Source organism: Gouania willdenowi (genome assembly GCF_900634775.1).
Source record: "Gouania willdenowi chromosome 24 unlocalized genomic scaffold, fGouWil2.1 scaffold_320_arrow_ctg1, whole genome shotgun sequence".
Taxonomy (NCBI): domain Eukaryota; kingdom Metazoa; phylum Chordata; class Actinopteri; order Blenniiformes; family Gobiesocidae; genus Gouania; species Gouania willdenowi.
This window is the reverse complement of record NW_021144848.1, coordinates 1,835,488-1,847,842: the sequence shown is the minus strand read 5'-3', so window position 1 is coordinate 1,847,842 and position 12,355 is coordinate 1,835,488. Positions and strand designations below refer to the sequence as shown.

Here is a 12,355-nt window from a genome sequence, read left to right as displayed (position 1 = left end):
AAACCATTTGGTCACATACATTTTAACCTTCAATATAATATCTACAGTATTCTACAATTGAATAAATATAATATAATATACTATATCAGAGATTTTAGATGCAGTCCGGTAAAATCCAATATTCGTTTTCTGGCTGATATCAATATCGAATTGGGACACCCCTTATCTTAGTCTTTTTAACGTTTTTCTTGGTCATTTTAGTCTGCTTTCAGTCTGTTTTTGTACTTCCAGGCTTTTTGGGTTTGATTATGGTCGTCTTATTTTATTTTTCGGCTTCTATGTTCCACCTAATTACAGCTTTTCTTTACATGAAATGTATATTTTTTTGTGTAAAACATCCAAAAGAGTTGCACCTGAATGTAAGTCACTTTTGAATGTTATTGTAGTTCGGATACTTCATGGCTATCATGGATATCTGGCTACGATATCTAAAACTGTGTTTCTTTTTACCAAGAGAAGCATTCAAGGCTTCCCTTCATAGTATTTTCTAGATATTTTGTCCACAAATACTATTTATACTTTCTTAAATATATCAAAAATATCTACATGCATCGTAGCATTCCTAGCATTTGTTGTTTATTTAAATGCACAAAAAGCTGGTGAGCCACAGATATGTTGCTTGGGTCTAAAAGTTGCCTCCTTAATTTTAAATGAAAAAAAGTATCTGTAATAATCTTTCTTTCTCTCCGACTTTGTTTGTTTTTTCTGTTATCGTCGACCTTTCGTGCTGAACTCATTTCTCTGACTGTGAGTCACATTTCCAGGAGCTGTGAATAAGCTCCGGCTCGGTGTGAAAATTAAATGCTCTAAATGCTAATGAGCTTTTCCAAGGCGGGCCTCCCTCGCCTGTACGCTCGTGACAATTCCTGCTGTTTTTTCTCACATCCCGTCCTCGCTGACGTGTCTCTAAAAGGATTACGGGAGAAGATGTGTATCAAGGAAACGGTTCTTAAGAATAAAAAAAAAAGCCAAGTAAGGAGTTCGCATGTCCTCTGCTTCCTTTCACCTCTGCAGGAATTAATTTCTCCTTTAGTTTCAGAGTAAACAGTTAAATAATTGATGTCTGTGTGAAAACACGCCGATGCAATCAGGCGGCGCGCGGCGAGAGGAATGCTAATGGCCGCCGTTAGAGTTCCTTTCATCAGTGCACACATTAGCATGGACAGGAGTGGGCGGAGTTTAGCACCACACAACTCTACACATATGGACCAAAATTCATATAATGATATTTTTTCTCTAAATGGCGATATACAATATGAATGTTGATCATTTTAATTCAAATAAAGTTTTACCAGGAAGACAATTCAGTGTTAAATCTACTGATGCAAAAAAGGCTAAAAAAACATCATGGTGCTTAAAAATTGGTAATAATCAAAAAACTTGTGCGTGTATCACAACAAAATGACAGCAAAAAATACACAAAATGACTACAAAAAAACCCCAAATAAACAGAGAAATACACGAAAGAACAACACAAATACTTAACAGGACAACAGGAGAAATAGGAGAGAAATATGCACAATGGGACAACATAATATACACAGAAATAAAGCCTACAGAAACTTACAAATAAACAGACAAATACACAAAAAATAACAAAAATACAAAAAAGGACACAAGAAGAAAAAAAAGGCTCAGAAAGACATCCAAAATTACCAAAAAATACATAAAAGGACAACAAAAATACATAGAACAACAAAATACACAAATGGTAATAATGTAATTTCAAATTTCGCCAACATAGAAAACGCTATATAACTTGAATTCTGACTATTTCTCTGCATTCATATAAATTAGGCTCCTGACCTCCTGCAGCGAGCGTGAGGGCAGCCTCCGCTCAGACGGACCGCCGAGCGCGCCCACACGGACCAACACGTGGTTCCTCTCCACGGACAGAGCGTCCACCATGATCCCCCTGATAGGGGACGGAGAACTGAGCACAAGTGGCAGAGATTCCCTCATTTCACACACTCCTAATAACACATTTGTACAGATTTGACAGGATGTTAGCTTCGGTCGTTAGCGCTGACAGCTAAAGCCATTCAGACTGGTGACGGATAAACAGAGAGAGCATAATGTGTGTGAGGAGTCGAGCAAACGAGGCAGAATTCTGCAGGATTGAAGACAAATTCCGCTTGTTTAAAGACAAATTCTGCTTGTTTAAAGACAAATTCTGCTTGTTTAAAGAAAGTTTTCTGGAAGATTACAATTCATTTTGCGCTATCACAAATTGTTCACAATTAATGACAAATTCTGTACGAATAAAGACAAATTTTGGATGAATAAAGACAAATTCTGCATTATTAAAGACATATTTTGTACGATTACGACAAATTCTGTTTGATTAAAGCAACATCCTGCATGATTAAAGAAACTTTTCTGGATGATTACAGGTCATTTTGCGCGATTCCAAATTCTGCAGGAATAAAGTTCTGGGCGAATAAAAATGTATTTAAGACAAATTGTGAATAAACAGAACTGATCAGGTGTTCAGGATGAGGTGCGTGTCTCTGTACCCGTCGTTGGCGTCCTGGTGCGTCCTGTTGTCCCTCTGACTCTGCAGCAGCACGGAGCACAAGTCGTACTGACTCTCCAACAGCAGGAATGAGTCCAAGTGACAGCAGAGCACGCTGAGCAGTCTGCCATGAAACAAACACAGACATCAGGGCCAAGTGGTTCTGTGGTCCAGAGCCATCTGTGAGCTTTGTTCAGCAGGAAAAACCCTGGAGGAAAATGTTCACGCTTTATTTTCAGCTCCTGCTAAAGACGGCGCTAACACACGGGCTGTTGTTCACGGCTCTCTCACACAACATTTACAGCCAGAGCCAAAGAGCCGTTGGTTCAGGATCAGTTCTGTGACTGTGACCGGCATTTCAAATCTTTCAATTCTTCATAAAACCCAGGAACAACAGGACAGCTTCTTCTTCTGCTCTCTTATTGGTCATTTGTGTCTATTTACTGGTTTTTAGTCTTTTAGCTCTGTTTGTGGTCCTTTTAGTCGGTTTTTGCTCTGTTTCAGCCTCTTTTAGTCTTTTAGGTTGTGCATTTAGTCCTTTTAGAACAGTTTATTGCTCCTTTAAGTCTGTTTTTGGTCTGTTTTTAGTTTGCTTTGGATGTTATTGGTCATTTATGGTTGTTTTTCAGTCTTTTAGGTCTGTTTGTGGTCCTTTTAGTCTGTTTTTGCTCTGTTTCAGCCTCTTTTAGTCTTTTAGGTTGTGCATTTAGTCCTTTTAGAACAGTTTATTGCTCCTTTAAGTCTGTTTTTGGTCTGTTTTTAGTTTGCTTTGGATGTTATTGGTCATTTATGGTTGTTTTTCAGTCTTTTAGGTCTGTTTTTGGTCCTTTTAGTCTGTTTTTGGTCTGTTTTAGTCATTGAGGTTGTGCATTTACTCCTTTTCGTCCATATTTATTCTGTTTTTAGTCTCTTGTTGTTTAAGCTGTTCTTAGTTAAATCTGCATTTAGTCCTTTTAGAACCGTTTATTGGTCCTTTAAGTCTGTTTTTAGTCTAATTTGGCCGTTATAGGTTATTGATGTCTGTTTATTGGTCCTTTTGCTTGGTTTTTAGTGTCTTAAATAAGTTTTAGGTGCTTTTAGTCCATTTTTGTTCTGTTTTCGTCTCTTTTTGGTCTTTTTCATTGGTCTGGATTTATGTCTTTTTTAAGTCACTTTCGGGTTTTTGGTCATTTTGGTCTGCTTTTAGTCTTTTTCTAGTCTGTTTTTGTACTTCCAGGCTTTTTGGGTCTGATTATGATCATCTTATTTTTCGGCATGATTAAAGAAATGTTTCTGGACAATTACAGGTTATTCTGCGTGATTCAGAGCACATTCTAGGCAATTAAAGACAAATTGTGCATGAACAGAACTAATCAGGTGGTCAGGATGAGGTGCGTGTCTCTGTGCCAGTTGTTGGGGTCCGTATGCGTCCTGTTGTCCCTCTGACTCTGCAGCAGCACGGAGCACACGTGACTCTCCAACAGGAGGAGGGAGTCCTGAACGCTTCATGAAATCCAGAACAACAGGACGGCTTCTTCTTCATCTGATTTTATTAAAATGATCAACCCACAATCTCTGACTGACCTTTGACCTTAACGCTCACTAGACTTGTGCATGCCATCCTGCATCGTGAGCTTTAATTGGACCAATTAGAAGCAGAGCAGCTGTAATCCTCCTGGCAGCATGACTGATGACCACCCCATGGATCCATTAGTCACACTTCACATGAAGAAGGACACACCTCACCGTGATGATGCGGGGGTAACAGAAACTTAGGAAATGAGACCCAAACAATCACATCTACGACTGTTTCTGTCACATTTGAAGCTGCTTTTTCTCCTGAATGGCAATAAAGTTGTTGATCTATGTAGTTAGGAGGAGCTCAAAGTAGAGCTTGACACTAAAAGGAGCCGCGTCTAGTATTTATTAACTTATGAATCTAGTAAACACAATCGTCATTTCAAAAATTGTAGATTTTTAAACTGTGGACATGTGGGAGACACTTTAAACACTAAATATGTTTCAAGTGTTTGAATGTGTCATAAATGTGTTAAAATGTGTTACGTGTTCAAATTAGTAAATGTGTTTGATTGAGTCATTAGTGTGTTATGGGATTAAATGTGTTATAAGTGTGATATAATGCCTTATGAATATAATATAAGTGAGTTGTTTGTCTAAATGTACTAGTACAGTGCCCGTCGGAAGCATGTAATCATATAGTGGGAGGAGCTTAAGTAGAGTTGTCAATTGTGGCCAAATGAGTGTGTGTTTGAAGGTTGGATGTACAAAGAGGTGTACATACTCTGTACTCTGTAGTGTTATAAAGGGGTTTATTTGCACCCGCAAAAATAGCGTGTGCAATTTCCCTGGTTTAATTAGACCCTCCCCCACCTCATTTAGCACTGCCATTCTCTGGTCACCTCCCGTCTTGATTACTGTAACTCCCTTCTCCCAGGTCTCCCCCAAAAGTCCTTACATAAACTACAACTGGTTCAGAATGCTGCAGCCCGGATCATCACCAGAACACCTTTCATCCACCACATCACCCCTGTTCTTCAACAACTCCACTGACTCCCAATCACACACCGCATTGCCTACAAAACTCTCCTCCTAACCTTCAAGGCCCTCCATAATCTCGCTCCTCCGTATCTCACTGAACTCCTCCACATAAACACACCCAATCGGACCCTCAGATCATCTTCCTCTCTCGGCCTTCTCATCCCTCCGGTCCGCATGATCACCATGGGGTCCAGAGCCTTCAGCCGCTCTGCCCCCGACCTCTGGAACTCCCTCCCACCTGTCATCCGAAACATTGACACTCTGACCATCTTCAAATCACGTCTCAAAACCCACATGTTCAAACAAGCCTACTCACATTGATTTCCAACCACCACACTGCAAAACTTCTGTTTTTTTATAATTGGTTTTTAGTAAAAATGTTACCTACCTCCTTTTTAAATCTCTCATTTTTATGTTTTATATTTACTGCTTTGTAATTCTATGTTTTTATTGTTGCTATTTTGACTCTGCTTGTAAGCTGGCCTTGGGTTTTGTGAAAGGCGTCCACAAAGAAAATGTATTATTCTTATTATTATTATTATTATTATTATTATTATTATTATTATTATTATTATGCGCATAATAAATGTGTTTGTTGTGGGGTTTTTTTTTTTACTAATTTTGATATATTATTTTTTGTTTGGTGTATTTTTCTGTAATATATTTTTTTTGGAGTCATTATGTGTATTTTTGTATACACACACGCGCATGCACGCACATCAGTGACTCACATCAGACCCAATCAGTGAGACTTGAGAGCTTTGCTAGTATATCAGTGTGAGCACAGCTGCTCAGACGCCCCTCCCCCTCTCCTGTGAACTATCTTCCTCTCTCTCACTCGTGTGTTTACGGTCTGTGTCTGCTTGGCTGTGTGCGCAGTGATTGGCTGTGGTCGCACACGTGACTCTAACTCGTCACTGTGAGGAGCTGTGCAGTGAAATAGATAAAGATGGTGCGCTAGCGCCCCCTCCCACCCTGAGTTCAAAACCATAGGTTTCACTTCTGGACAAACTCTAGGTCAGGGGTCTGCAACCTCTACTCTCAAAGGAGCCATTTTGCTTAATCTCACCGGATTAAAGTCCTTCTGGAGCCGAAAAAAAACCTTCTCAATGAAGACAATACAGTGTATGAAATTATATACAGTTAAAATAATATCAAAAAATGTTATAAGTTAATGGATTTGATGGTCACACATGGTCAATATACTGTATGCTAATTGCTAATTCCTTGCAGCATATCAAGCATGCATATTAAGATTTCCCTACACAAATAAAATCTGTATTTTCTTCCAGAGTATAGTCTTTGTTAGTTTAGTTATTTACCAGGGATTTAAAGCCACAGAGGTGCAGGAGGTGAAGTAAGAGGCAGAGTTATTGCACAATGTGATTTATTTTTAGGTTAAGAAATTGTTTATCATAATTTTGTTTGAAGTTAATGTAACTAATAATCAATACCCTCTGTAAGAAATAACAATTCATTATTTTAATATTTTTTGAAAGTTATAGGGAGCCATTGCAAAAGCGTCAAAGAGCAGGTTGCAGACCCCTACTCTAGGTGAAATAAAATTAAAATAAACATTTGGAAATGACCAAATTACTCCAAAATAACAGATACACACACTCGAGGTATTTGGAAGCCTATGTGCTATGAATGTCTTACAAGTGAGTTTTGATGTTTAAATGTATAATAAGTGTGTTAATGCTTTATAAATGTAATATAAGTGAGTATAGATGAATAACTATTTAAATATGTTATAAGTGTGTTATAAGTATGATATAATGCTTTATAAATGTAATATAAGTGAGTATAGATGAATAACTATTTAAATATGTTATAAGTGTGTTATAAGTGTGATATAATGCTTTATAAATGTAATATAAGTGAGTATAGATGAATAACTATTTAAATATGTTATAAGTGTGTTATAAGTGTGATATAATGCATTATAAATGTATTAGTGAGTTTTGATGTTTACATGAGTTTAGAAGTTTCATAATTGGAATTAATTGAGTTATAATGAGAATAAATGTGTTTATATCACACCTTTAAAGTAGATTTGTGATGTTTAAAAGTGTTTAAAGTGTCTGAGGATGTTTTTAAAGGTGTAATATATCGATGATTTCTGTGCACGTGAAGCTGCTGCTACTCCTTAAACTATACAATAAATGGACTTGATTTATATAGTGCTTTATCCCACACTGAAGCAGTCCCAAAGCGCTCATTCACACACCAATGGGAGGCGCTAGTCGACCACTGGGAGCAACTTAGGGTTCAGTGTCTTGCCCAAGGACACTTCGACACATAGTCAGGTACTGGGATCAAACCCTCAACCTCTCGATCAGAAGACGACCCACTACCACCTGAGCCACGGTCGCCTCATAATGTCACTCAGCACTCCAAACTCACCAGTACTCCCAGTATACACACATACCAGGGATGGGGTCAATTACAATTGCAATTGTGTAATTGATAGTTAATTACAAATATGGCATAATTATAATTCTAAGTGTAATTTTAAAAATCAGTTGTTGTCGTAATCATAAATAAATTATAATTGAATTCAGATTTTTGACTTTGGAATTGTAATAAACCTTTTTCACACTTCCGCATTTTGAACCGGAAGTGGTGCACAACAACTTCCTGTGGCTATAGCTTTAGCGTTAGACAGTGATAAAAATGTCTCATTCTCAGTGTGGTTGCTCTTGGGTTCCTGGTTGCCCTTGGGTTCCTGGTTGCTCTTGTGTTCCTGGTTGCTCTTGTGTTCCTGGTTGCTCTTATGTTCCTGGTTGCTCTTGTGGGGCAAGAAAACAGCCGTACATGTCTAACCGCACTTTTCTGACGGACCCAGACCAAAGGAGGCAGTGGATCTAAGCAGTTAGGAGGGATGAGGGTCCTGAATCTGTATTCTACACGACACCGTCACTTCACTCAGGAGAATTTTGTCAGCGGATCCACCATCAGACGCCTTAAAATTGGAGCTGTTCCATGTCTCCATCCCTGGAATAATTTTATCACACCACCGTAGAGTGAGTCTGCCTTCGAGAGGGCTCAGAAACAGCAGCTTGTCCTCTCACGGTAAGCTAGCTATGCTAAAGCTGCTACAGGTAAACATCTAAGATGGTAAATTGTATAAATTTGTCAGATAATATATTTTTAGTAAATATAATCATTAGTACATTTGCAGGTTGTGATACAGCACCAGTGTGTTGACCGTGATAGCTGTGATATATTCTTCATGGAAGAACTTATACCATTTATCAAGTATATTTGTTTGGGTATTCACCGCTGTGATTGCCTCCTCGTCAGCGAAAGAAAAAGCTGGCAAGTTGAGCAACGCTGTTGAAAAAAATTTAAATAATTTTCCCTTAAACTCGCATAAACAGGAAGTGACTCGGCACCAGGAGGAGCCACTTCCGGTTGTCGTGAAAAAGGTCTATTCCCATGAAAATTCTACAGAAATTTCCAATTACCAGTTATAATTTAACGCTATACTGGGGAACCACGTTACAGTTCTACACATATGTAGTTAACAGTTATTACAATATGTTTAATATCAAGCTTTCCCACATTTTACCATAAAAAATATATAAATCAACACAAAAATGGCTCAGCTGCCCACACCAAAATATTAAAACCTATATTTTTATTGATTATGAAGCTTAACAAGGAAACAAATAGATAAGAAATAAATGAGATGATAGATATTTGTTTTTAGTGTATTTTACAGCTGATTTAGGACCAGTTATCATTAGAGATGCTAACAGAAAGCTAACACAAGAGGAAGGTTAACTTTTATTAGCTTATTTATTTCAGGCTCAGGAATTGTGATTAATTGTAATTTAAATTTTGTAATTGAGAACGTAATTGTAATTGACTTTCTGAGGACAAAAAATAACTGTAATTTAATTGTAATTGGAAAAAAGGCTGGTGACTGTAAAAGTAATTGAAATGTAATTGAACATGGTTAATTGAAAAATGTAATTGTAATTGAAAAATGTAATTGACTCCAACCCTGACACACACACGCACTTTTTCCAGTGAAAAGCGTGTGTGTGTGTGTGTGTGTGTGTGTGTCCTACCTCAGGCCAAAGGTGTGTGACTGCTCGTAGTGGAAGAGAGAATGAATCTTGTGCTGTGAATCCACTGAGATCAACCTGTCGATCAGATCCTGTAGAATCAAAGGACTGCGTTGGTCAACCTGGTCAAACTGGGAACGTGTAGTGGGATCCAAATCCAACAGAAATAAGAAGTGCAAACACGCCCTCTAGAGGCTGGAAGGAGACGTGCAGCGAGGACACTCACAGGGACTGACGTGGGCACCTCCCTCAGTGTGTATTCACTCCTATTGGCTAAAGGCTGCTGACTCAGCAGTTCCCACACTGACTGGGAGGAGGACAGGAGGTTGACCAGCGACAGGAACGACTGGAGGAAAAACATGCAGCAAACAGTAAGAAAATCAAACCATTGAAACATCAGGAAAAGTGTTCACTTTATTTAAATAAATAATGATAATCATCATCATAATTATCAGAAGGAGCCAATCAGAGCGCGCCTTATTCCTGAACGTTTTCCCTGTGATAAACTGACTACAAACGCCTGCTCCTCCCACTGCTCCACGTCTGCACATGGGTTGACCCTCTGTTCAAAATGCATTGTGGGAAGTAGTTATCTAAACCAGTGGTTCACAACTCCAATTGGGGTCGCAAGCCACTGGGAGGGGGTCGCCAGATTCCTTCAAGAAACAAGGAATATTTTTTTAATTTGAGCTAATTTTTGGTTATTTTTACAATTTTTTCTGCAACTACACCAAACTTGTCATATTTTAACCTATTTTCATCACTTTTTCTTGCCATATTTTTGCTCCTTTTAATGCATTTTTGCTACATTACTCCCATTTCTGACACTTCATCACATTTCAATACCTTTTCTGCAAAGTTTTTCTACTTTCAAGACATTTTCTGCACATTTTCACCTAATGTCTCATATTTTGACCCATAATTGTCACTTTTACTGTCTTTTCACCATTTTTCATTCTTATTTTTTTGTCAATTTAACCACATTCACCATATTTCATGCCCATTATTTGCCAGTTTAAATTATTGTTCCTATTAATTGTTTTAATATTACCACTTTCTCTGTCCATTTTTGTCCACTCTAATTTGTACCTTTTAACCAATTTCTGTGGTTTTTAAAATCCCATTTCACCTCCTTTTCCAGCACTTTTGGTCATTTATAATCCATTTTATTTGTGATTAAAACAAGGATTAAGATGACTATAATAATAATAATAATAAACGTTCCTGGATAACAGTGGATATTATTCAGATGATTAAATAAATGTGGTTATCACAGATTCATAGAACAATGGACCATCATTTTACTGACTTTATGGATGGACCCCAAAAATCTCTCCCCTTCATTCCCCCTTATAGATGGTCCTGTCTCCACATGACTGTTCTTCAATGTTCATGTCTGTGTTCAACCACCTTCAGCTACAGTGGGGGTCCCCGCTCTCTGAAACATAACCCTGACCGTAGACGTATTTCTACAAACCTTGAGGCAGCTTCTGTCGATGGGCTCCATGGGCGTGGGTTTGGGTCGAACCATTCGGACGTCGTCACTGCCGCACTCCAGCACAGACCACAGCTCCACTGCCAGGGCTCGAACATAACCTGCACACAGTGACATCACCACGTCAGCACGTTTCACAGAGCCATCAGGACGCTCTCTAACCTGATCTTTGCAGAGCCACGACGCCCGGGGCGGTCGCTGCGACCTGCGTCACCATCACACCGTAGCCGAACTTCTCACAGCGGCTCACCTGCACACATGCAGCATCATACGTAGCTGTGTTGTAAATGTCAGTTATGCGCAGAAGTTCAAATCAGATAATATGAATGTTGAAATTGGGTTTTTTTCCCCCACCTTAAATCTGGGGCCTGTTTGAGAGCATCAGGCTCCGTGTTCGTCCCCTCAGTGAACATGAGTTTGACCCCCTCGCTTCAGTCCCGTACCTCTTCAGACATTAAACCTGAAACTATGTACCCCCCACCACTGCACACCTAAAAAACATAATGGAATGCAGTGTTTTTCAACCTTGGGGTCATGACCCCATGTGGGGTCACCTGGAATTCAAATGGGGTCCCTTGAAATAATAATTTAATTAATTAATTAAGTAGTCACATGACCAGGCATTCTCCAGGTCATGTGACCTGGAGAATGCCTGGAGAATGTTTCACTTTACAGCTGTCACGTGACCACATGCTCTGATTTTGCTAGTATTTTTCTATCTGATGGACTCCTGGAGCAAAACGTTTAAACCCGTTTCTAAGGAGACACTTCAATCACCTCTGATGAGTCGCTTGAACATAGTGGTGCTTTTTGGTCATTCCATCACTTTATCACTCCACTGATGAGATGACCAGGGAACTGTGTGTGTGTGTGTGTGTGTGTGTGTGTGTGTGTGTGTGTGTGTGTGTGTGTGTGTGTGTGTGTAGAAGTGGTGACAGAGGAGAGAGAGAGGTCTGATCACTTCTTTTCCATCATCTCCAGTCGTACGTTTACAGCACTTATCATAGACAGCTCCGCTTTTACAGTTTAAATGATCAACTTATGGATTTATTAAAAGATGAGTTCACTCAGAATGTAGGCTTATTCAACAAGTCAACCACTTTAATTTTCAAATTAAATAAGTATAAAAATAGTGTCAGATATCGGAGCTGGCGCATCTTGTCAAAGATGGGAACAAAAAACATGATCAAAAGTAAGTAAGTAGTTTATTTATAAAGCGCTTTTTGCAGATAAAATCACAAAGTGCTGTACAGAGTTGTGGTAAAAGTACAAGTGCAACACAATAGAATAATAAAACAAGAGTGCATAAATATAAGAACAGCAACATTAAAGGATAAATAAAAATTAAAATCCAGTAACTAAAAGCTTTTCTGTAAAGTGTAGTCTTCAGCAGTTTTTTAAAAGTGACCACACAGTTGCGCTCCCTGAGAGACTGGTGCAGGTTATTCCAGAGTCTGGGAGCTACAGCCTGGAACACCAGGTCTCCTCTGGTCTTAAATTTAGTTTTTGGGGTCTTTAGGAGACCCTGACCTGAAGACCGAAGGCATCGCCCTGATGAGTAGGGGCACAACAAGTCCCAGATATATTTAGGGGCCTGACCATGTAATGCTCGGAACGTGAGAACTAATATTTTATATTCTATGCAAAACTTAACTGGAAGCCAGTGCAGAGTAGCAAGAATGGGGTGATGTGGGATGTTCTAGAAGCACCAGTTAAAAGTCTGGCAGTAGC

At 38.9% G+C, this 12,355-nt stretch overlaps 1 protein-coding gene across 8 annotated transcripts in view; it reads right to left on the bottom strand.

Annotated features, from left to right (window-relative positions):
- tbc1d32 (TBC1 domain family, member 32) overlaps window positions 1-12,355 on the bottom strand; it is a 116,422-nt gene that overhangs the window by 25,279 nt on the left and 78,788 nt on the right. For 7 of the 8 annotated variants that reach the window (XR_003672999.1, XM_028440609.1, XM_028440607.1 and 4 more), the window contains 6 exons: window positions 10,787-10,874; window positions 10,607-10,725; window positions 9,356-9,475; window positions 9,133-9,221; window positions 2,517-2,639; window positions 1,807-1,933 (listed from right to left, as the gene is read on the bottom strand). Coding sequence is in view for 7 of the 8 variants with exons in the window: in XM_028440609.1 (XP_028296410.1) it covers window positions 1,807-1,933; window positions 2,517-2,639; window positions 9,133-9,221; window positions 9,356-9,475; window positions 10,607-10,725; window positions 10,787-10,874 (666 nt within the window). In the remaining variant the exon portion in view is untranslated. The remainder of the gene's footprint in view (window positions 1-1,806; window positions 1,934-2,516; window positions 2,640-9,132; window positions 9,222-9,355; window positions 9,476-10,606; window positions 10,726-10,786; window positions 10,875-12,355) is intronic. The other variant, XM_028440613.1, reaches the window with a different exon arrangement.